This window comes from Cebus imitator, unplaced genomic scaffold (genome assembly GCF_001604975.1).
Source record: "Cebus imitator isolate Cc_AM_T3 unplaced genomic scaffold, Cebus_imitator-1.0 Scaffold29, whole genome shotgun sequence".
Taxonomy (NCBI): Eukaryota; Metazoa; Chordata; class Mammalia; order Primates; family Cebidae; genus Cebus; species Cebus imitator.
Genome location: NW_016107344.1, coordinates 2,447,933 through 2,474,371, shown reverse-complemented (window position 1 = coordinate 2,474,371; position 26,439 = coordinate 2,447,933). Strand labels below are relative to the sequence as shown.

Here is a 26,439-nt window from a genome sequence, read left to right as displayed (position 1 = left end):
CAGAACTCTCAAAGTCTGTGCAGGGCTAGATCCTATCATGGGAATATCTTTCAGACAAAAATACCACATCTCCATTTTATGGGATGAATACTGGTTTATTATTAATATAGATAACCAGAAGGCAGAGACAAAATTCTCTGTTTCACCAGATAACTGCCAGTTAGTAGTTTGAGACTACAAGTCTCACTTTGCCACTAGTACTAGATTGTACATCACTGAAGAGCTTGGAAGAGCTCAATATCTCTTTCAGTTTTCTATATTTTACTTCCAGGAATTACAGAGATCTTTGCATGGTACACTTTATATGAAAATTCAGTCTCACCGTGTCCAACGGTGTATCCCAATATTTTTCTTCTTGTGAAGGCTAGGTAAGATTTAAAAAATATGCAATGCAGTAACAGATGCATTCCAAAAAAGACACCACTGTATTTTATCATAGGAATGCATGCATTTGTATACAAATTATTATGGTATAACACAATTTTTTAAAAATTTAATAAGTAATCCATGTGCAGTGGCTCATGCCTGTAATCTCAGCTCTTTGGGAGGCTGAGGTGGGTGGATCACCTGAGGCCTGGAGTTCAAGACCAGCCTGAACAACATGTTGGAACCCCATCTCTACTAAAAATACAAAAATTAGCTGGGTGTGGTGGTACATGCCTGTAATCGCAGCTACTGAGGAGGCTGAGGCAGGTGAATCACTTGAACCCAGAAGTTGGAGGTTGCAGTGAGCCAAGATCGTACCATTGCACTCAAGCCTGGGCAACAAGAGTGAAACTCAATCTCAAAAATATTTAAAAAAATAAAAATTAAAAAATTTAATGTTACAAGTTATAAGGCCACCAAACATGAAAGAATATCATAATAAAATAAGAAATTTAGTAAATAGTGTTTTTTAAAAAGCATAAACATTTATTCTGTGGAAATTGACTGAAATATTTTATAATTTTAATTGCATTAAGTTTCTAAGTTTTTATTTATGATTTTAAAGAGGAAAAACGAAAACATGTTTCTATTTTGCTAAAAAGTTATCATCTTAGAAGTAAATATATTTAAAAGAGCATTTTTTCCTGTAACATATGCATTTTGTATCAAAGTTATTCTCTGTCCAAAAAACATTTTTAAGCATTGAAGATGGAGTCAAGACATCTTTTAAAATAACCGTACCAGTCATGACTATGAAAGTATAGTCCTACTGTACCCTGATATTGAAAGTTTATTAACTGGAACCACAAAGCCATTTTTTTCCTCATTATGTCTGCCTTAGTCTGTTCAGATTGCTATAAAAAAGTACCTTAGATTGCTTAGATTGGGTAACTTACAAAAAACAGAAATTTATTTCTCACGGTTGTGGAAGCTGAGAAGTTCAAATTTAAGGCACCGGTAATATCTGGTGAGGGCCTGCTTCCTAGATCAGCCATGGTGACTTCTTGCCATGTGCTTACATGGTAGAAGAGGCAAACATGCACCATTCAGGTCTCTTTAATAAGGGCACTAATCCCATTCATAGGTTATCTGTCCTTATGACCTTATCACCTCCTAATGGTCACACCTTTTAACACTGCTGCACTGGAACTAGTTTTCAACATGTGAATTTGGGGGAACACAAACCTTCAGACTTTAGCAATGTGTAATATGGTTTAGATTATTTCCTCAGTATCTGAGCTTCCATTTTCACATCATAAAAGTGGGAATAAACTACCCACCTTGTGTGTTGTTGTGAGAACATGAAATTCCATAAAAAAGAGCCAGACAGAATAGAGTGTCTGAACCTTTTACTAAATACATGCTAGAAATTAGTATCATCTTGTTCATCATCACGATACCCCCCATTATTAAGATAAAAGCCAGTCAAGTCTCGTTTAACTTGGAGAAACATCAGAATATTTTTCTTTCATATTTTACATTAAAAATAAGAAAATTGAGACCCCCATAGCTGACCTGCCAAGCCAGACAGCAAGTGTGTAGTGAACTGGGCAGGAATCCATGGCTCATGACATCCCGTCTACTTTTCTTTCCACATGATTATCTTCTGAGAGAATAAATATGTTAAATATGTCTTTCCTAAAATTTTCCACCCTTACTCTGGTTGTGGCAGGGGTGCAGTGAGAAAGCTATGATTCACATAGAACCTCAAATAAATTAGTTTTATTTGATCAAAGGTGATCATTTTGGCTACTTATTTTGCAGCTCACAAATGTGTATTCAGTAGGTGTTGTGGGCGGAATTGTGTTTCCCCAAAATTAATATGTGGAAGTCATAATCCCAAGTACCTCAGAATCTGACTGTATTTGAAGACAGGATCCTTAACAAGGTAATGAAACTACAGAGAGGTCACTGGAGTGGGCCCTAATCTAATACGGCTGGTGTCCTTATAAGTAGAGGTTAGTACACAGACACTTGTGGAGGGAAGAATATGTGAAGAAAAAGAAAGAAGACAGCCAGATCTATAAGCCAAGGCAAGAAGCCTCGGAAGACTCCAGCCCTGCCTACACGTCAATCTCAGATTTCTAGCCTCTAGCATAATGAGAAAATAAATTCCTAGGGTTTTCATTGTTTTTGTTTTTAACTCACATTTTGAGTTCAGGGGTATATGTGCAGTTTTTTTCCATAGGTAAACTTGTGTCATGGGGATTTGTAGTGCAGATTATTTCATCGCCCAGGCATTAAGCCTAGTACCCATTAGTTATTTTTCATAAACCTCTCCCTCCTCCTCCTCCTCCTATCCACCCTCCAGTAGGCTCCAGTGTGTGTTCCCCTCTATGTGTCTGTGTGTTCTCATCATTTTAGTTCCCACTTAAGAGTGAGAACATGCAGTATTTGGTTTTCTCTTCATGTGTTAGTTTGCTAAAGATAAGGGCCTCCCACTCCATCCATGTCCCTGCAAAGGACATGATCCGATTCATTTTTATTTGTCTTTTAAGCCACTTGATCTGTGGGCCTTCATTATGACAGCCCCAGCAAATGAATGCACTAGGCACCCGGCACTCTTCTGAAATTGTAAATTGTCATTCAGAGCTGAAATGTAAACCTAGTTATTCTAGCTTTAGTGAAAACATAAATATAATTTCCCTAAAAAGATCTTTATTATTTTCTTTGGAAAAATGTTCATCTGAGAGTCAAAGGAAAACAGTGAAACGTGGAAATCTCTCATTAGAAGGTCATACTAATGTTATTCTAAGACTTTCCTAGTCTACTCCTCTAAAATCACCTTGTACTCTTATATGCAGTTGTCTGATAAAACTCTTCATGTCATGCTTCACTGATTTTTTCTGTGTATCTGTCACCCATAAAAGAATGTAAGCTCATGTAAAATAGGAACTCTACCAGCAAGCACTTAACAGATAAACTTGTAGTGTGTAGTGCATGTAAGTACATGAAAAATGCTTGTGGAATTAGACTGAAACCTCTTCAAAATGCTGATCTGAGTACCTATGCTATGTAACTGACTGCCTTGGTGGTAAAACAGTTTTATAACATAATCTCTTAAATACTTCAATAATTAAATTTGCTTGGATGGTCTCCAGGAGAGACTACTCCTGCCCATGTTATTATAGTGAAATTCTAGAATGGCAATTTTGGTTCTTAGTTGCAAAGATCGTCCTTGGTACCTAAGAGCTAATTAGCATAACAATAGAAATGTTAATCCACAAAGCTTACAAGTGAAAACCCAATTAGGGTGATGTGATATTAATTAGAAGAAAACAGGAAGTTTGGATTAGGAGCCTAGTGATATAGTATGAGCATCAGCAGGGTGTGTGTGTGTGTGAGTGGGTTGGGTAGTGAATAAGTGCTGTCCACACAGGACATTGCAGCTTTAAACAATTAGTGCAAGGTACTGTTGTTTTGACAGTATTTCCAACATCATTTAATGAATCTAAAGAACAAAGGTACAACATGAAAAAGAGATATATTCATTTATTTTTCCACGTACTATATAGTAGTTAAGAAAGGGAACAGGAGAAATTGTAATCAGGAGAAGTCAGTTGGAAAATACATGCCCTCCCATTGTTCAGACAAGGCAGGGGAGTCAAATGTAATCCAAAATATGTGAGGAAACTGGTTTTCTATTTAAACTCATAATTTTGGTTAATATTCTCTGAGAAAATATGGTTTGGGAAACAAAATAATTTCTAGAAATATAACATTGTAATTTGGGTATGACTATTGCCTTTGCAATTTTATTCAGATGATTATGTGTAGATAATAAATAAATGAAACTCGGCAATGAAGGAATTATGATTAAATTATATCCAGAGACAAAAATTTGTTTTACTAAGTATCATAGAAAATGGCTAGGAAAGTATTTTATGCTACTATTTACTTTATTACATATTATTATATTATCAAATGTTTGTATAAATGTTTTGATAACGGGAATATACATTAAAAAGTGGCCAAATATGCTATTTTAAAAAAGAGGCATTTAAGATGCAATACAAATAAAGAGAAAATGTATGAAAACAATTTAACAAGCTTAAATAGAGGATCAATAAATAACAATTGAAGACTATATACATCTGTCAACATTGAACTAGGAAATGAACAGGAAATAAAACTAAGATAACGTGCAGAGAAAAACTTTTATATTCCAGCGTCGCTTAGTTAAATCAAATCTGTGAATTGTGGCTTCTCCCCATAGAACTACAAAAAGGATCCATGCAAAATTTTTAAAATAGTAAGTGAATTCATATGAGAAAAAATATTTTATAAGGTGTATATTATAGATGCAGTAGAGCCAAAAATGTAAGTGAAGGCTTTTAGGATGTTGAACATGGGAAAGTAAGTTATTTTCACCATTGAAAACCACTTGATTTTTAAAAATAAAATGGCTTGCAAGAGAATATTTAGAAATTATACTTAAAATTTTCTGAGTGAACAATCATCTTTCACTTGCACATACTTCCTAGTCTATTTAAAAGTATTTAAGAATAAAATATTAATAGTTGAATCAAATTGACAGTGAACAGATTTAAATTTTATTTTTAAGCCATTTATGCCTTTTAGTTTTGTAATTTATATTCTTTCTATTTCCAGTTTGACAGTTTCAGATCATTTGCTGAGATCTTTAATGGTTTTTACAAAAAAATCATGTTTATATTTATGCCATTCATTTATGCATTCCTGGTACTTTGTCAGTATTGAAAAGCATTAAGAGCTTATAATCTGCATCCCAGTGTTCCAGTTAGCCCTGCGGAATATTGTCTTCTACTAATTCAAATCCCTACAGACTGAAATAGTAATAAACTATGCCAACCCACTCAAAATTCTAAACATGCTAAGTCTGAGCAATGAAATTCCTTTAATAGTGAGCATACCTGCAGGCATTACATTTAACATTTATGTCATGAGTATATACTTGATGTATGTATGTAGCTATGCTCATGTATGTACAGTTTTATATAAGTATTAAAAATATACTCTTCAAAATATGTATGAGACTGATTATACACATTTTCAGATTATATGTTTGTTTTATTTTTCATTAGTACATTAGGAAATTTCTCATATATGTTCTTTGTATGAAGAGCTTCTGTAGTACATTTTAATACTGGTAGAATCTAATGTTAAGTAGCATTACTAAGAACAGAAAAATTCTTACCACTGCTCAGACTTAATTTAAGAAGATAATTGAAAATATGTACAAAATGCAGACACTATATTTTTATGTAATGCAGGTGCTTAACTCTGCAATGTGTTTGAAAACAATAATGCGGTAGGAAGAATACTTTGAAATAGGAATATTTAAAAATATTTTCAAAGCATTATTACCTGAAAGTGTTAATGCTTTAAAAAAATTAATCCTGAGCTATCTGTGTTTGAAGACTTTCTAAGAATAGATATGTTGTTGACTATAACACTAGTGATTTCATTTAATAAGGGTTTAGAAGACTGGTTTACAAATTACAGAAATAGTTTTTAAATGATGCACTATTTAGATTACAGGATTTGAGAAGAGATGGTCTCTTTATTTCTATAGCATCATTTTCTTTTCTTAGCCCTCGTGCTTCTTGCTTTACATCTGTACCAACATGAGTGTCTGCTTCTGTAGCTGTCCCTAAGGTTGAAAGTTCACTTTAGGAAATAAATGAGGCAGCAGGATTCTATAAATTTAAACCTTTTTTAAACATAAACGTATTAAACCTCATTAGTATGTTAACTACTATATTTAAACAGCAAATGGACAGCATTTTCATAAAATAGGTTATAGTTAGTAAAATGGAAATAATTGTGGAGATGTATTAATAAACTTTTGCTAATACTAGGAACCATGTCACCCTCATTAATAAAGTGGTAATAGAAAAGTGCAGTGGCAACACTTGGGCCCTGTAACCCTGCCAGGAAATTCACATTTGGGCTTTTTAACCAATTGGCTTTGTGACGTGGAGCTAAATACTTAATCATGCTATGCCTCAGCTTCCTTATCTATTAAAATTAAGATGTTGGCTGTCTACATTGTATTGGGTAGTCATAAAGAACAAAAAGAAGAGTATATTTGAGTTACCTATAAGTACGTCTGGCACATAGTAATCAATGTTACCTATGATGATAGGTTTTTAAATTTTAAACTGGATATTTAAAAAGCCCTAATTATATAAATTAGATATGTTAACTTTCTTACTTAAGATAAAGTCTTTATAATTCAATCTACAAAATTAAAGCGTTTAAATACAAAATTTTTAGAAATAATTCTGTTATGAAACAGGGTTTACATATAATTATGTATACAAATAGAAAATGATCTGTGTTTTTTTCATTTTATTTTTCCTATATAGTCAATATTTGGAGCACATAATTAGCTATCAAATGTGTGTCAATTGTAAAACTGTTTATGTGTGTTATCCAGGTACAGCATAGTTTATAAATTAATTCTGTGAATCTTAGTAAATTATAAAGTATCCAGTTTCCCCTATTCAAATGGTGAGCATACAATTATGTGATTACCTACTCACCAGTTACTTTTTTTTCAAATTGTACATATTTTTTAGTTATCTGAATCATGCTATGTTAACCATGTTTATATACTCAGTATTTGACTTAAGTATAAATATTCTCATCTCTTTCAAACTCGTGATAATATATAACTATTAAATAAGACATAAATAAAAAGTGATAAAAACACACTTCTAAAGTGTATTGGCTTCTAAAAAAATAATAATATAGTGAGTTTCTTTTAAAGATGAAAATAATAGCTAAACTTGGTAGCATTATCATTTTTTCAAGTTTTATAAGGTTGTGATTGGCTCTATCATCTGAAGAAAAACTTAACTCTAAAACTGAAAAAGACTAAGTTCCTCATTTCTAATATAATAGCAGCAAATTAGAGTTATCTGCAGTAGTAGCAGTGGGAACAGATTGCATTATAAATCATCATATCATTGACAGACAATTACATTCAGAACTTTCCAAGCATGAGGCAGTAGCGATGTTTGTTCACTAACAAAGTTATTCAAGCCAAAAGCTCAGGAAGGCTATAAACATAAGGAAGTTATTTCTGGGTGAGTTGTTGGAATAAGTTTGTCCTGTTTCTTTCCTTCTACACATCTATAGAATCATAAAAATTAAAGATAGAAAAATGTCTAGTAGCGTTCCTTGTGTTAGCTCTCCTGCCCATTTGAAAGCAAAGTGTACTATAGTTGTCTTATTCTCAGGTTAGATAGGGAAAGTCTGCATACAAAGAAAGCAGGAAAATACTTCTGTTGTTGAAGAAGAAATAGCTGATCAATTTTTTAAAATTCCACAAGGAACGTGACATTTACAGCTAGATACATATTTTATATAATATCAAACATTTGTGTAAAATATTAATAATTTTTGATAAAGGACACTTGTATCATATTTGTTTCCAGCACAATTATTTAATCAATTCACAATCACAAGATTGACTATCAGTTTCAGTTAGTAGCATTTTGTGATATTTGAGTATAATAAATTGAAGACATAATGATGTGGTTTACCTTTATGAAAACAAATATTGACATTACTTACAAATGAGACAGGTTAACCTAAGTCACAAGTCTTCTCAGGGAATAGTTGACAAAGTTTACATGAACTGTTTTTTGTTCTCTCAGCAGTGATATTCATGTGACAGCAAATTGACCTTAATTGTTCTACAAATTGATTAGCTATGTGAAATTGGCTGCCAATGACTTGAATGCATTTCAGGACAATTTAAATGACTATTAAAACTATTACTCTTAGAATTGTTTTGTATTATTTTTTCCAGATGTTTTCCTAACCTCTCACCTCAGCCCTACTGTACTCAAAATAGGAAGCACTCAGATAACAAGCCCCCTTTTATTAAATTACTGTTTGTACACATGGTCCTCCCTTGAGGTCTGATATTCTGAGACATAAATGCTGTGTATTAGTCTTTTTAATTCTCCCAGTGAGGTTTGAATATGTGATTTTTTTTCCTGCTTTATGCAAGCATATATTCATAACATATGTGTGTGTGTATTCATGTGGCAAATTTTAGATCTGTTAGGACTTCCGCTGAAATTGGCTTTGACTTTATATATTCCTGGTAAAATAAAGATGGCTTATCAAAGGACCATATGCAAAAAATACAACCCTTCACTCTAGTTTTATCAACTGGATAAGGCAACAGAACATGCTCAAGATGACTGAATTGCCTGACTTCCACAGAGGGCTATATTAAATCTAACTTCGCTTCTTCTGTTTTTAAAAAATACCCTTTCTCTCATATAAATACAATGTCTGCTTGCATAGTTCCATAATTAAAAGTAGTTAAATATATTGCATTTTAAAATGCTATTCAATATTTCTAATTTATTTACTTTGACACTATACCAATTATCTGAAATCTTTGTCTTGAAGTCTGATTTACCAGGGGATTATCTGACACAACTCAATTATCTGCTCTAGGATTTGGTCTTGTAGGTAGAGAGTTTTGCAAGAAGGAAAAGAACTTCTGTTAGGTTAAGTATATATTTTAGCATCTTTATGCATTATGAAATTCAGTGTAAGCATTGATCATCTTCATTCAAGGAAGAAACCTTCATTCCTAAATTCTGACATTCACTCTAAGATAGTTTTATGTAAATGATATTGTTGCAGATTTTAAGGATAACTCTATAACCTGATTTCGCTATAGTTTCAGAGACATTCATAGGAGGAAGCATTTTTTAAAAGATGGATTGAAAACATACAAACCTTCAGGAAGTTATTGTTTATGATACCTTTGATTTTGGGAAGGAGTTATATAAATACATTTTTTTCTCTGAAAATTATAGCTCACTGGAAACAGGAATTCACTCAATATAATTGATTTGGAATATGAAATGATATAGAATTTTCAATATATCCATGTTATATAAATGTAGAAAACTGCATAATTTTATGTTACGTGGCTTGCAGATTGGGGATTTGTGTTTGTTTTTCCCTCAACAATTGCCTGTGAAAAGATGATGAATTGTGAGGTGGTTACAGGCTTTAATTTTTTGATTGAATGGAGGAATTGTATTTATAGAAGGTCATTCATTCCTGTGGGGAAGGTTATTAATATAAGAAATTATGTGCTGAGGTAAACCACCTCAGTCAGACAGTGAAATTCATCATTCAAGACTTGTTTAGAGACATGCAAAATATACTGTAAATTGAGTATCTCCCTTCCAAGGGGATTCATGCTACAGTTCAGGAATTTTCGGAAAGTTGTGATGAGAGTCCTGAGGTTTAGTGACAGTCAGAATACAGTTATTGTTTTTCCTTTCTTACCTGGAAACCCATTTTGGGATGGCTTCTTTTATTCTTATTCTGCATATCTTCTTTAAAAATGCATGAGAAAAATCTGTCTAATTCTATCATTCCCCAGTAAAAGTTAAAGGAACATATCTTAGAATATCTGGGTTTATTAAGGCATATCTCTTAGATGTAAATGCAAACAGTATTTAGATATCAAGTATCAGTTTTTCTGAACAATAGTATGCTAGTGCTTATTCTTGGAATAGTATCTATACAGGGAACCAACAGCATATTATTCAGGTTATTGTAGGGGTGAACGATATCACATATCACTTACATGGATACTTTTCAAGAATGTAAGGATGTTAAAAACAATATTCCCGTAGTCTTCTATTTTGAAAACTGAACATCACAATAGTTTTAAAACTTAATAAGGAATAGTAAGAACATATTATATATAATTTTAAATTTTAATATTAAAAGAAACTGACTTTGTTTAGTCCCTCACAGTTTTCTAATTATTATTTCACATCGAATTATCTCATTTCAGCTTCTTGCCCACCTTCCTTGACTGGCAGAAGAGGGGTTTTTAATCCCCAAAGGGAGATTGAGGCCTAAGTGTTTTATCACTTGCTCATGGTTTTACAGTGAATACAGTAGCTTTTTCTTATTACAAAACTCTGATGACTACGCCTTCCTGCAAACTCCCTGAACTAAACCATCCCAAGTATTCAGTTTTTCCAATTAGCTATAGCAAATTTTTGTAGCTTTGTGAATGGCAATGTAATGTGTGGTTCCACAGCAGAATTTGAAATTGAAAATACTGAGCTTATCTAAAAACATTCTTAAGAACCTGTTACCTGCCAGGCACCGTGCACAACACTGCAGTCATCAAGGAAGAAATAGACACAAAAATGCACACAATTAGCATACAGATTAATGAATGTTAAAGAAGTTAGATTTGCTTTGGATGCCAAAGGAAAAGAGGATTAAGTAAGGAAAGTGTAAGCTTGAGCTTTGGACAAGTTTGTTTTAAGATGCCTAAATAAATCTCACTAAAATATTTAGCAAAAAATATTTTGTTTGTTTGGGATAAAGCATAGAACAATTGTTTCTGAAGCAGTAACTTTGGACATCATCATTCAGAAGTATATAGGAGATAACTGAATGCACAGAATTGTATGAAATTCCCGAGATAAATATCAAATAGTGAGAAGATAAGATAACCAATAACACAGACTTGAGAAACACCATATGAAGGATGTTTCCAGTGGGAAAGGAACAGTAAAGGATACTGAAATGAACAGACATGAACAGGAGAGGAGAAGTTAGCATTCTGGAAGAAAAAGGAATGATGGCTATCCAAGAGTAATTTTTGTGAAGTGTTAGCAAAGCTGAGTCATAACTGGGAATTAAGTAGGTTGAAAATAGAAGGTGAGGAATACTTCTTCCAAAGTGTATCATGAGAGAAATACGTGGAAAACAAAAGGTCGAAAGCTGAGTAAGAGTTCAATTAATCATAAGTAAATTGATTTTGCCATGATTAAAAACTATCTTCATAAATCTTCTACAAAAGAAGTAATAAAGTTGTATTATTACTTAGATTTAAATGCATTTGATATGTTGGGAGTACTTAGCCTTATCATAATAATATAAAAATAGTTGGTCATCTATTTTATTTTTAAGTACATACTCTACTTCTCTACCTGTTTTTTTGCAAGAGGAAAAAATTAGGAAAAATTATTACTGCTGTGATTTTAAAAACTTTAAATGGTAAATTAAGATACACTCATTTTATTTTTGCCTAAGTAATACTGAATTTGAAAGTTTGTTTCCCCTTTCTTGCTCTTACCATCAAAAATAGTAAGTGCTAACTTTCCTACCAGTTTAAAAAGGTAGTCTTAATAATGTATAATGTTACAATTATAAAAGTTAATGATGAAGACACTTCTGTTTATAAGAAGCAAAAATTCACTTATACTACCTAAATTAAAATAGAGATCTCATGGAAACCAAGGAGAAAAAAAATGAACATTTGAGTCCTTATGTAAAGTGGGGGAAAAATGAGTAAGGCAATTTCTCTCTGTGCCCCTCTCTCCCTTTTTTCCTCTCCCCTCTCCCTTCTTCTCTATGTTATACCTGTACATTACTCAAAACATCTGTTTACTTTAGACTTTATCTTCACAATGTGCGTGTGGCTGCAGCTGGATCCTTTTATACTCTAGCCTCTCAATTTCAATATCAATCACCAGTTGAGACCCTCTTCTTTTTCTCTTTGCTTAAATGTTCACAAAATCACTGGGGAGGAGCCACTCATCTTTAAACATAGCCATAAATAGTTCATGATACAGGTCAGTCAGCCCCAATTTTGCTTATCGGGATATCTGGACCACACCATTTTCCTAATGTACCAGTTCTGCACTGGAGAAGGAATGAAAGAGAGGTGATTATGTCCTTTACTTAGGGATGTCTCTTCAGGGGAATTGGGTGTAGCAGAGTGAGCTGTCGGTAATAGTTTATCACACACATGTTGTTAAAGTGAAAACATGACACCCTAAACTTGTAGAACTGTTTATATAAATAAAGAGAATTATTACTCTGAAGCATTTTAGTAAGGGAATATTCATGTATCTCTTTTATCTTTTAGTAGATTTAAAATAAAACTTACGGCAGATTCTGTCTTGCATATGTTCTATTTGTATCAGATTCTCACACCAACTATTTGCCACTTTTTTTCCATAAACTTATTTTACACTGAATCACTGAATAACTATCATAAAAACAAATAGCATGTCAACACATTTATTCGAACAGAGTCCTCTTGAGATAATGTCTGAATTTTCATCAAGACTATAGTGATTAGTGTTTCTGATTATGATAATCAAATAACTCATTAGTGGTTGAGCTTCAAAAAGGATTTGAAATATAAAATGTTTCTAGAATATGGTGAGTCATTGGCTTAGGCTTCTCAAAGATGGGAAAAATGGAAAGGATAATTTTAGCCCTTAATATCCAGCATCAGTAAAATATATGTAAGGCCAAGTGTGTACCAATTTTATAAGTGGCATATTCTCAAAGGCCCAGTTTCATGGCAGGTCATTTAAAAATGTATGCTCCTTTATACATAAAAAATAAATGAGCAAAAGTTGTGGCTTTGTCTAACTTGAAATCAACGTAAAGCATCAAATGAGTAGAAAAAGGTTTCAACAGTGAAGTGTGTTTTATTAGCTGATGTTCAATGTATGAATAGGCAATTGAAATAAGTGAAAATAGGGAAAGACTATTTTATAAGAAAACTTCATTTGCAAGTAGTTTCAGTTTAATGAGCAGCAGAAAATAAGGTTTTGTTATCTGTTGTATGTACTTTCTATTGCTTAAAAGTTTGTAAATATTTGCTGAATGCATACTTTATTAGATGTATGTGTGTATGTGTGCATATGGGTTTTCCTTCCTTAGTTAAGCTTCCCTTATTGTGTTTAGCTCTTTATTTTAATAAGATGATAAACAAATGTCTCTACTTCTTCATGCTTTACAGACGTCACTAGGAAAAAGGAATGGAAATCATATTCTGTAGTTTAAAAAAGATATGTACAATGGCATTAGCTTAAAAACACAAAGCACAGGTTGGTCAAGTTCAGTCAAGCCTTGATCACAGTCAACCATTAACACAACTACATATACAGTTCTTACACTCAGACTTATATTTTGATAGCTTTTATCAGAGTATTTGATTTTAAACTCATCAGATCCTCCTTTTTAGCTGATCTTCTAGAATATCCAATTAGCCCTTTTGATCTCACAGATTGTGAACAGATATTTTGACCTAAATGAGAGGTGTGTTTTATGAATCCATTTGAATATTGAGTTAAGCAGATAGTTTTTTTTCAGATTTCGTTAAAAGTATCATCCAGGGAGGTTTTTTTTCTCCCTAATAATGGCCATCTGGATTGAATGAGATAGTGGTCTAAATCTAGTCTATTTCTATTTGTTATTAGCCTTTTGCATAGCACTGGTCTGAGTGACTTGTCAGAAATATTGAGTAGAGGTAGAAGGTCCTTTTAAAAGGATGTCAACATATAATTTAAAATACACGATTGAGAATATATCTAAATTTGTCTTTGCTTCAATTATCTTAAAAGGAATTCTGATAATTTTTACCCTATGTCATCTAAATAAAATAAAATACATTATTCATTGATCTCTGAATATTTCATCTCAGATAAGTTAGTCTTTATGCTTTCATTTCCTCATCTATACTAGAGGTGAGAAAAAAATCTGTAAAGTCCCTTTCAACTCTAATATTCCATGAGTCTACCAGATATTGAAGTCACCCAAAGGGAAGGGAATTGCTACAAATTCTTACTTGCAAGCATAATTTTCAAGCTCTGTTTCCAAGCTCAGAGTTTCTGTGCCCCGGAGGGGAAAGAGAAAAAGACCTAATAGAACTTAAAAAGAGCTAGGGCTAAAAGAAAGGCAAAGAGGGATTCAGAGCTACTGAGCTCAGTGTCAGGAGGATGAATCATATTTACACTGATTTCCTGTTTCTTTTCATGTTGCGTTTCCAAGGAAGCCAGCTACCTTTTGCTGCTGCTTTCTTCTATTTTGCTGCACACACATAAACACCCCACAAACTCCTACTCTTTATAAGCTGAATAAAGTTATGTATATATATTTTACATAATCTATAGCTGTTTGGGTGATTGCAAAATATTCTGGATTGTAGGATTACTTTAAACAGCATCTTACCATAGTGATATAAGAACACCAACATAAATTAGTGTTCATGGTCTCATTCTCTGTTTATCTTGGGTCTCCTGGTAATCAAATGATAAGAAGAAAATACTGTGCCAGTGGTCTAGCAACATGTTTTCTTTTACTTCATTGAAGGGAAGTGAAAAAGTTCACTTGGTCTTGTTAGATCCTTATCATGTAAGGTTGAATAAAAACCTTTCATAAAACAGCTTAGAATTGTAACAGAATGCTAATACAAACATGCTAATAAAAGGCATGCTTCAATAAATAATCACACTTTATATATTGCTTTTCCTAAGTTTATTAGAATGTATATATTGCTTTTCCAAAATTATTTTCCTGAATTATTATTTTCAGTTTGAAGTGGATTGCTGTTATCAGTATCATTATTCAAATAAATGTTTTATAAAATGTTCTTTATATATTGTTTAATCATGTTTAAATATTGCCCCTCACTTCCATATCATAGAAAACTACTATGAACTTAAATAATAATCCTTACTTGAAATAAATGTATTTGTTTTAATATCATTTTAAGACAAAAATACATTGTTCTCCAACAAAGAGATATCATTCTGTATTCTTCTGAAGAACACTGGAGGAAACACACACACACACACACACACACACACACACACACACACACATTTTAGAATACCACTATCTATTGTTTTCAGATTTTATTCTTATTTCACCACCATCTTTAATTTTCTAAAATGATATGTATGTTGCTGAATATATCTGTGGGATGTGGCATTGATCAAAATGAACTTCTGTACACTATCAACTCTTTGAAGACAAAATTATTTCTTATTTGTATTTTTAACAAAGTTAAAAAGTATTTGAATGAATGAATGCATGTATGTGTCTATTTGAGAGATCGTCATAAAAGTTACATCATTTAATGTGCTTTTTGAGTAGAGAATCATATAGTATTTTCTCATTTTCTTCTTCATAAATGAAATGTGTTTCTTAGTTATGCTTCATATTTATTAATATACATTTTAAAAGTAGGTTTTTGTATAGTTTCTGTAATCTCTTTTGGTTTCTTTACATCCTCTTTTTGTCAGGAAAACAATTTTACAAGGATAAATCAGAAAAGTGTTAGTATTCCAGAGAGTCTTCTAAGTGTTACAGTCTGTGACCTGAGGATTAAAAGATAAACAGTAAAGTAGTTTCGCTGAAGTTATATTAGTTTGAAGCTTGGAGACAAAGGAAGTAATTCAAAAGGCAGACTCTATTAACAGTGACTACATCTACAGACATTTCCTTGTTTGCTAAAGTATATTCCTTCAGGGATTCTTTGCCCAGACCTATAAGACACATTTTTAAGACCTTGAAAATAAGCATGTTTTTCACATACTTTGGTTTTGTTCTTTAAAATATATAGAACTTTCATTTTAAAAATAGATTTAAAAAAACACTCTGGCCTTTTAAACATTCACAGCTAGTTAGGTTTCAGGCTTGTTGAAGAGTTCCCATCCAACATCACTGTAATTAGTTTCTTTAATTTGGCCTGATTTATTCTAAACTATTCCAAAAGGTATTCGAAGCACAAATTCTTTTTCTGGAAAGAAAGTGGAGGTACAGCCAACAAACATCAGACCTTCAGACTTTTGATTGTGGTGTTTTTCTCTTTGTGAATTATAAAACATATATGGAAATGAGAATTAAAAATCATAATTTAGTTTTAATAGAGTAACACGTATTTTCAAAGATATCAGTGAGATAGACAAATGTATATTATAACTAAAGCCATGGTAAAACTTCATCTTTCATACATTTCCTTTAACAACTAATCATTTAGATCAACTAATCATTTATTTACAACATTTTATAAACGTCTGACAAGCAAATTAAAATCTACCTTAAATTTTGAGGTAACACGTCTAATAATATCTTACATTTTTAGCTTGGATAAGCAGAAGAGATTTTTTGGTCTAATCTTATGGTACAGAGAAGGCCACCATGGCAGTGAAACTAAGTCAGATGATGGTAGAGCTGAGGTTCAAGCCCAATACCCTAACACAGTCGGTGGCACATTTCCAGGGTATTCTGGAACATCCTTTTTACTCTGAATCAGTAATTAAATAGTGAGACATTTTTCTCATATTTAGATACTGTACAAGTTGCATAAATGAATTTAAAATCAAAGCATGAAACACTCCACTTGCAAAAACACAATGTGAAATAATGTATTCAGAGTGTGGGGTTTGTTTGTTTGTTTTTAGTGTACTATATAAAAATGAAAGCTTATACACTCCCTCTGTCTCTCCCCCTACATTATCTCTTGATATATACTCTTATAAATTCAAGCTTCAGGGTTGGTTTTAAAAAGTTTTACACAGTAAGAGACGCATAGTAAACCAGTGAACTTTTTAAAGAATTTGCCTTGAAAACACAATATTCAAATAACTGACACAGCTTGAATTTTAAACTCACTTTAAAGCACGCCAGATTTGAATCTCTGAATTTATTACCTGATTTCATTGGCTGAAGGTTGACTTTCAGACTGTTTCTAAAAACTGGCATGGAGATAGCCAAGGCTAACGTTATGTTAAAGGTTTATTTTGGTCAAACAGTTTTCATGATATAAAGAAACATAACCACATTACTAGAAATTATATTCAGTTTAGGCTTTTAAAACTCTTCTAACCATAGAAATTTCAAAAAGTAGTTATAATTCTTAGCGAGAAATATTTTACTCTAAATTCCAGGATGCATTTATGCTAGGTGTTATATATATTAACTTAGTAATGTATATGGTTTATTTACAGCACTTTTATAAATTTATAAGTAAATATTTGTATTATATAATGTATAATTTATTTAAATATTTAAAAATGAAATATTTTACAAAAATATAGTACTTGATTTTTAAAATAAATATTCCATGAATACAAGTATATGCAATCACTCACATGAACAAGATAATCATCTACATAAAACATGTATTCAGAAGCATGGTCTGTGTGTTTGTGTATGTGTGTGCATACTTACGATTGTAATTCACAAATGGCCACCATTATATAGAATGAAAATATTTTCTGACTGGAGAGCCCATCACTGTACCTCTAGGTTCATCTCCATCTTAGGCTCATATATGCAGTTAATGGAACATTCTATAAACTAATATTGTTGTTTTCTAACAAGTTAGCTTCAGTATGTATTTGGTAGTATTTCAGAACTCCTTGAAAGTTTAAAAAAGGCATTGACTGTGTATTCTGAAACACTAATTACCTAGAGAGAAAACGAAAATGCAGCAGTGGAATTAGCAAAGGCAATTGATTATTTTTCTGTCCCCAAAGTCTTTCAATTTAATCCAGAATTTGTTCCCCCTCAAATTGCTAGCGAACACTTTTAAAACAGGAACTCTCACATTATATCTGAAATTTCATAACTGTTTAGTCAATCTACTTTTATCTGTGTTGCAGAAATTTCCATTTTAGTTTTTCTCAAGGTGTAAATACAGTTAAATATAATCATACAGGGAAAATCCTAGGGATTCGGTCACAGTTAATAATGAAATAAATGGAAATGAACTGCAAAACAATTGTCTTAAATATAATACTGATTAACCCTGGCACCCAAAAATGTCTGTTGTTGTATTTCTTGGAATATGTTTGAACAGAAGTATGTAGCATTTCCTTTCAAAGGTCTGAGAAGTTCCAAAGTCCTGCATTGCTTGCATCCACTCATTTAAAATACAGAATTAAGTTGCAATGTGCAAAGCTGGCTAATAGAGCTTTGCTCAAGCAATATATCCTGTAATCCTGCAATTTAAAACCTTTCAATGCATTATTGCTCTTGTGAAATGACTTTACAGCCAGGTAATAATACAAGGAGGTGACCAATGGAAAAATTGTAAAGTAGACCATTAGTGTTTAGAGTATACTTTCTAAGGAAATTTTATTTCAATGCATGCTCATAGCAACTGGGTCAAAAGAGTTGCATAAAACTCTCATATAACATTCATGAACCATTTAAAGAAAAAGTGACATAATGTGCACAGAAGCAGCTACGATTTGTGATACTCATAAAAGTGATTTGGTTCTGTTTCTCCTTGGTTAGTAATGACTTGAAATTGTATCCAGTTTATCTCTATTAAGTTAGAGTGGATAGAAGTAGAGTAATTACTTATGCAGGAATTTATAGCAAGATGTGGGAAAATATATGGTCTTATGCCTGTCTTTATTTATTCATTTAGCAGAATTGTGTTCAAACCCCCATGCCCTAGCACCTCTGCCTTGAATATTCTTTGGCACATCTAATGGTCAGTTCTGTTATTGCACATTTTGAGGGAATCTGCTTAATAAGTTTGACATAGAGTTCTATTGCTAAATTCTTGATTGCCTTGCCAAAAATTCTATAAGAATACAAAAAACTATTTTTGCCTTTCTTTCCACTTTCATTAAAAAGTTTGCTGAGAAGAGAATAAATTCAGCCTAGTGGTGCCTTCTCCAAAACTAAATGATTATTTTTTTTTTTTGGAGTATAACTCTTATCTCTATCTCTATCTCCTCTATTTCTGCATTTGTCAAAATTTCTTAAGAAAAGCCTTGAAAGTCACACATAGACAGAAACTCAATGGAACACAGATTCTCAGTAAATGGACAATGCACAGAGTTTCTAAAACTTTATAGTAACCAAGATATTTATGGCAAAAGATTGCTCTGAAATACCACTTACGCAATAAAATGCTGGGATAAAGCTATTTTTTGGTTACGGTACATGACACCGACACATTTTATTAAATTGTTAGAATTGTTTGAAAAATGTCAGCCAGCCTATGATAGAGACCATTAAATCTTGGAATAGCATATAAAAGGATAATTTCTAAACAAAGGAAAAAAACGTGTTTTATCTGGTACTTCAGCTTAACCCACTTACTGAATTACTTCAGACTTTAACGTCTTTAGCTTTTTTTTCCCCAATCTTCTTTTTACTTAGATCTGTTAAGATTTTTTAATACATACAGCATCTTTATATCTTAGCTGTTTTGGAACACACTGGTTCCTTTTATTGTACCATAAGGTAGTGAACTGACGTAAATATTATACAAACACTTTACAAGTGACCCACTTGCAACAACTAACTACACAATAAGAAATATGTCTTATCTATTAATTTCACTTGATCACTTACAACTATAATTGAAGGAAGCCAACTGGTCTATTTAATGGCCTGTGCCAGAAGACTATATAAAATCAGCTTTTGTTTTCTCATAAGTCCCACATGCAACAATCAGCTTCTCACTGTTCATTGAGCAGTAGTCACTACTTCCATCTAGCTAGTCTCTCTGCAAACCTGGTTAAAAAATGAAATGGCTTGTTGGAACAATGGGGAAAGGAAGTGCTTTTGGGCGAGAAGAGAAGACATTTCCAACCTTTGAGACATCAAGAAGGAGGAACAAAGGGTGTCTCTAGTTGGAAAGATCTGGAATGGGAGTTGCGAGAAGGATAGAAGAGGACTTACATAGAGGAATTGATGAGGGTTATCTGTAGGGTCAAGAGAGTATTGAAGGGATGTCAGCCAACTTGCAGTGGGGTTGAAGGAGGCCTGCTGCCCTAGAAGAACTGGGAAGGTGAACTTTGCAAAATTCAGTGGGTAGGAACATGTGTCAGAGTCCCGAAGTTGAACATGAGCTTATTTGTTTATCTATGCAGTGTATAAATTCAAGTTTACCTACTTAGTTAATATATTACTGTGACAAAGTTACTCCTTGTCATGAACTGCCAAGGGTTAAGTTGGAGGAAAAAATCATGATAACTAAGCCAAATGCCTTGTTTAATGTTTCTGATATGGGTACTTTCAATCTATGGTACCTATGTACCTTTCTTTTGTGATACCGTTCTGCATACAAATTGTAGGTCTTGAGACTGTTAATTTTGGAATAAATTTGTCTATTGGGAACAAAATAAAGGGTCAAAATAAATAATCATTCTTAGAATTAAAAGCCAAAACCAACTAGGTAAATACAAATCACTGTACATTATTTGACAGCAATACAAACAGTTAAATGATTCCAGAGAGAGGACATGAGAAGAAAGAAAGCCATGTGTGTATAGTGTCCTGGAAGGCCAGTACATAAATGCAACAAGAAGGGAGAGTGATCAGTTGTGTTATATTAGATGAGAACTGAGAATTTCCATTTGAATCAGTTTATGAAAAACATAGGTGATTGTAGTAGGGCAATTTCAGTGGAATGGATGTGCTTGAAACCTAATACATGTGGATCTCTAAAGAAATGGATAGAGAAATGTCGAAGACACCAAGTTTAGACAATTATTCAAAGTAGATTCTTTTCTGCAAATATGAATTTCTTTGGAATTATTAAACAAATGTTCTGTTTTAGAATTCTATATGAAAAGAATCCTTTGTTTATTAAAATGGGAAGGAATAACATTTTCGGTGGGAGTTTTAAAATCAATGGTGTTGTTATTTAATGAAACCTATGGCACAAAAGTACAATATATTGCATCTACAATGACTGCAAAACTTTTTAGTAAACAACCTGATTTTGTAAGAAGGTAGGGGTAGTAATAGAATAATATTACACATTGCTGTGTTACAGTTGGGTGGAAAATATAAAGCACCCCCTTTTTAGTAAAGGAAACAGCTGTGTTTTTCATAAAAAGATCTTTCATAAAACTTTTGTTGTTTTTGCTACTGTTGATTCTTTTTCTCTTTTTATGGCTAGAAGTGCTTTTTTGAACATTAGTATCAAAAATGAAAGAGTAAAAATACCTGATTATGTGAAAACTTTGAGCAGGTATTTCTACAGGCAGTGAATAATTTTCCCAGGAACTACAATGGATGTTTTGGAGAGGCAAGATTTATTCACATATTACAATATAGACTTACAATCATAGGTGATGGAAAATAACAAACTGGTTTTAAAGTGTACAACAAATGTACTTTCAGTGATGTTCATTTACTCTGGTTGTTGTTATTGAGCTCTAGACCTCTCAAGTTTGATTTGCACCCCGATATAAATCTGATTTAGCAAATTCAACTTACCCGTAATTCAATATGTAGTCATTCATATTAAATTTGGCAAACAGTAAAATTCTTCAGTGGGATAAATCTTGAAACTTCTTTTTTTTTTTTTGAGACAGAGTCTCTTTTTGTTGCCCAGGCTGGAGTGCAGTAGTACACTCTTGACTTACTGCAACCTCCACCTCCCAAGTTCAAGAGATTCTCATGCCTCAGCCTCCCAAGTAGCTGGGATTGCAGGTGTGCACTACCACACCCAGCTAATTTTTATATTTTTAGCAGATGAGGTTTGAACTATCAAATTACTCATGGCTCATGAGAATTCATGTCTTCTTGCCTTTGCATATGCAGTTTCTTCTGTCTCAAATGTGTGCTACCATGATTCCCTCATCAGTCCATCTCTTGAGAATCTCTATTCATGTATCAAACCTGGGAGTCTATTTATGTCTTCTCTGTCCTTTAGCAGTCTACATACATTTTCAGGTGGCATGTTCACACATCATGGCGGTTATTTGTTTTATGTATTGTTTCAGGGCTAGAGTGAGAGTATTACAGATATTAAATGCCATATCTTGATAATCCAGTACAATCCTGACACATAACATGCACTCAGTAAACGTCTGATTATCAAATAAAAATAAGAAGAGAATAAGTGAATGAATGAGTAATAGATGAACCCGTTAAGGGAGATATGGCACAGTAGAAACTGCCCAAAATAGAGTGAATGCTGGTCCTGCTTTTATAGGGCAAATCCTTGAGCAAATGGCACTGAACATATATGAAACAATCTGTTAAAGGATTGATTATATTTTATACCAGTCAATGGGGGTTCCTTGTAGATAATACATAAGTTCTTATATTTAAAGGATAAAGTATTTACAAATATAGGATTTTTTTCAGGTTAAGACACATTCATAATATATGGGGGAGAAAAACCCAATATATGATGGGTAGGAACATGTGTCAGAGTCCCGAAGTTGAACATGAGCTTATTTGTTTATCTATGCAGTGTATAAATTCAAGTTTACCTACTTGAATTTATTTAGTTAATATATTACTGTGACAAAGTTACTCCTTGTCATGAACTGCCAAGGGTTAAGTTGGAGGAAAAAAATCATGATAACTAAGCCAAATGCCTTGTTTAATGAAAGAAAAAATTCTATGGAGAAAGGTATCAGATTGAAATAGGAATGAGGCCAAAATGTACTGTAGTTTCCTGAGGGCTAGAAAGGAATTTTTAACCTTAACCCAAGGATTCTAAACTCTGGCTGCACGTTAGAATTTCCAGAAAATATTTATGTCTGAGCTTCAATTTAACTGATGTGAGGTGGGGCTCAGTCATTGAAGTTTTTAGAAAGCTCCCAAGGTGATTCTAATATGCAGTCAGGGTGAGACTCACTGCTGGGCCAGAGAAAATTAGGAAATGTTTCTTAGGAGAAAAACTGTTTAATATATTAAATCTTTTAAAGTGATTAATCAGCATAAATAGGTATGTGGAGAGGCTAGGAATAGGAATTGAATGATTAAAATGTCTACGAACATCACAGATTAAAATAACTGTTTTAAGGTCTGTGCTCTTTTTTTGGTTGGTTTGTTTGTTTTTGAATGCCAAAAAGCTGCTGTGGAGAGGAAGGGACTTTGTAGTTAACAATGAAACTTAGGAACATTCAAATAATTTACCTTCTTAGGTAGCATTTTACAAATTACACATAAAAGTTACGTAGGTTGCAAATACAGGTTAAAATGGCAATCACCACTTGTTGAATGACCCATGAAGAATTCCTGGAGGAGCAAAGTTTTAAATAGGGTTAAAATTAAATTCTAGAGAGAACAGATGTAAAATAATATTTTCATCTAAAAAGGCTTATAGTAATGGGTATACTGATTTAAAGTCATGTCTTCTTAGTTGCCACATAGCTATTCATTTTAAACAAATAAAAATAAATGAGATAATTGATATCTTCAAAATGTAATGCCAGCACTTTAACATATGCTTAAATATATAAAATGGTAGTTTTAAAAAGAAAATAGAGTGGACACAATATATTAAAACTCTAAAACACATTTGCTTTTAAAAATGTCTAACGATAATTTTCTAACTGATTTTTCTTTGAGATAATGAAAGTAACATTTCACTGATGAATAGGAAACATGGCATACTAGTTTTGAAAAGAATATTCTCTTTGCTCCTAATGTCATGAAATCTATGCATATATTATAGTTTTGTTTAAGAAGAAAGGGTATATATCAATGATGAACCTTTACTGGAGACACAACAATATCTTTTTATCAAAGTAGAAACCTTAACACTTACAAAGTTATGTTTAATAAATGGCCAAGCAGCAATACTTATAAATATTCCTTGCTTTGAATCTAAGATTTAGAAAAGAAGAAAACAGGAAGTGGAAAATGTCTTATTTTCACATGAAAAACTTGTGTGAGAAATATTGAAAACTGTCATTTTAATATTTTCAGAGAAAAAGGAAAGCCATAATGTAGTATCTTATGTTCTGTAATTCATATCAATTTCCAGGTAAATTATTTGGCTACCTTTTTGTTTTAAGAAAAATGCTTTCTATTTAGTATAGAAATAATTCAACTAGTATTTTAAGACACTAAACTTCTGTTTTTTCAGTTTTATCTATTTCAAATGTATCACTTATAAAGGTAGTTCATGTAGCAGATAAGGATATGGGGAATGGTTCCAGAAAGGCTAGGCAACAGCATAACTTTGTTGGGGGAGGAATTGTGCTTCAGTCTCTTCTTCCATAAGTGGAGATAGTTAATATCTATATCACAGGTTAGTATGTGTATAATAAATATCAAAAACTTAAATAATATCTCACTCAAATATCACCATTTAAGTTATAGCTACTGAAATCATAAATGTAGTAAATAAATATTGCCTAAAAAAAGATAAAAATAAAATTACTAGATCTTATACTTCCTTAGTTTTAGTAAAAGCATTTCAACAATTGGTTTATCCTGGGACAATTAAAAAAATATTTGTGATAAAGATGCAATCTTAATGCATGTATCTCTGGGTATAGACCCTTGTTAGCTCAAATGGTATTCCTTTATTAGGCTCATAGCAAACAACCATGTCTCTCAATGGACACTCTAAATGTGGAGTAGTTTGTCACAATTATTTGGTAATCTCTTTCAGTGTAACTCACACAGCAAAAGTGACAATATTCCTGTCACTCCTCAGAAATGTCCCAGCTCCGCGGGTTTCCACATTCAGGAGAATGAAGAAAGCCATTACGAGGTATGCCATATATCTATAGAGACCATGTTAGTACTGAGCAATTTTCATTTTCCTCGTGATTTTAAATGCTCTATCTTAACTAATATTATTATTTTCTTTACCCATCTCTTCTGTGGTCACATTTTTATACTAATGCTTTTGAAAATAATTCTAAGTAAATAATTTTAGAACAAAATTCCAGCAATATATATATTTTTTCTGTTGGATAATGGTCCAACTCTTAAACATAATGTTTGTAACATTGAATAAAAAGTGTCGATTTTTACCTATTTTAAAGAAAGTAATGAGCAACTTTCTTTTAAAGCGGGATGTTCTGGATTGATTCGTGTTTATTAATTGAACTAAAAGAAAGGCACATCTATTTTGAAAGATTGATTTGATTCATCTCTCATACTCAAGAAAAATAAAAAGAAGACATTGCTGCTGAATATGAACCAGTTAAATTTCAATTTTAATTAACCATTTTATTTTTTATTACTTTTTCTCAGTTTGATCTTTTATTTCCTTGTATTCTTGAACTTAAAAGCCATTACTTTCTTTTTTTTAAAAAAGTTAGTTCATCCACATTAAAAGATAGAAGATCCATAGTTGTTTTCTTCCTTTTCTTTATGTTGGAAGGGCTATTCTAGTGTCAATTATTTCACTATGGCTGAGTATGGAAATCCATTATCTTTCATGCAATTTTTTAAAGTAATGGTAAAAAACACATAACATGGAATTTACTATCTGAGCCATTTTTAAGTGTAGAGTTCAGTCGTGTTAAGTATGTTTGCATTGTTGTATAATGGAAGACTTCTATTTTTAAAAACTTATGTTTAATAGTTAACTATTATTAAAACATACATATAGTTTCACCTATATTTTACAGCTGTAACATATAGATTGTAGAGAGGTAATATATGTGTATGTGTATGTGTGTGTGCCTGTGTGTATATTCTGTTTTTTTACAGAGCGTAGGTCCCTCCATTCCCTTAAAACCTCTTAATCATTATCAGGAAAAACATTTTTGCCATAATTATTGCTTTTGCCATCTAAAGGAATCTATCATTTTCAAAAATCCCACTGGTAATGTACATTCAAGAAACTACTTTGATTAACAGAAACTTAATCTAGAAAGCAACTTCTTTTTGGATAAACTGTTAGTTGAGGTTGAAAGAGGATTGAGTAATATTTTGGACAGCTCTATCCCTAATTCTCCTTCATGTATTTTTCTTCTATTTCTTTTTCTTTGTGTGGTTCAAATACTTAGAAACATATTTCTAAACTTCAGCATAAATACTTTTTTATATTTTTCTTTCTTCCTTTTGTTAATCCGAAGTCTAAATCACTTGAACGTTGAGAGAAGAACCATCGTTGTTTAATCCTTTAATATTTCCTCTTCACTATGTATGTTTCAGCCATCTAAGATAATAAAATTGTTCCCATTAGTCACCAACAATAAAACAATAGTTCTAATTAGATGGCAGAAAAAAAGATTTTTTTCATAAGTAAAGGTTAATATAAATAGTACAAAACCCTACCCAGGATGTTGTGGAAGTCATTAAGATCCAAGTGGACTTCAGATTTCTAAGAATTATATTTATTTTTATAACATTTTATATTTGTGTTTATTGACTTAACCGTACTCCTCAGAAACCATATTCCTCAGAAAATCCCTGTGATTACCAAAGGTGATGAGATGGTGAGATGGTTTATTGAAGATTTCTTTACTTTTTGTA

General features: G+C 32.3%; 1 protein-coding gene across 6 annotated transcripts in view; it reads left to right on the top strand.

The window, feature by feature from the left end:
• PCDH9 (protocadherin 9) overlaps positions 1-26,439 on the top strand; it is a 907,179-nt gene that overhangs the window by 297,831 nt on the left and 582,909 nt on the right. For 2 of the 6 annotated variants that reach the window (XM_017523604.2, XM_017523601.2), the window contains exon 3: positions 24,665-24,721. The exons of 2 other annotated variants lie outside the window; for them this stretch is intronic. In XM_017523604.2, coding sequence (XP_017379093.1) covers positions 24,665-24,721 — 57 coding nt within the window. Of the gene's footprint in view, positions 1-24,619; positions 24,722-26,439 lie in introns of all 6 variants that reach the window. 2 more of the 6 variants (XM_017523603.2, XM_017523600.2) reach the window with 1 other exon arrangement.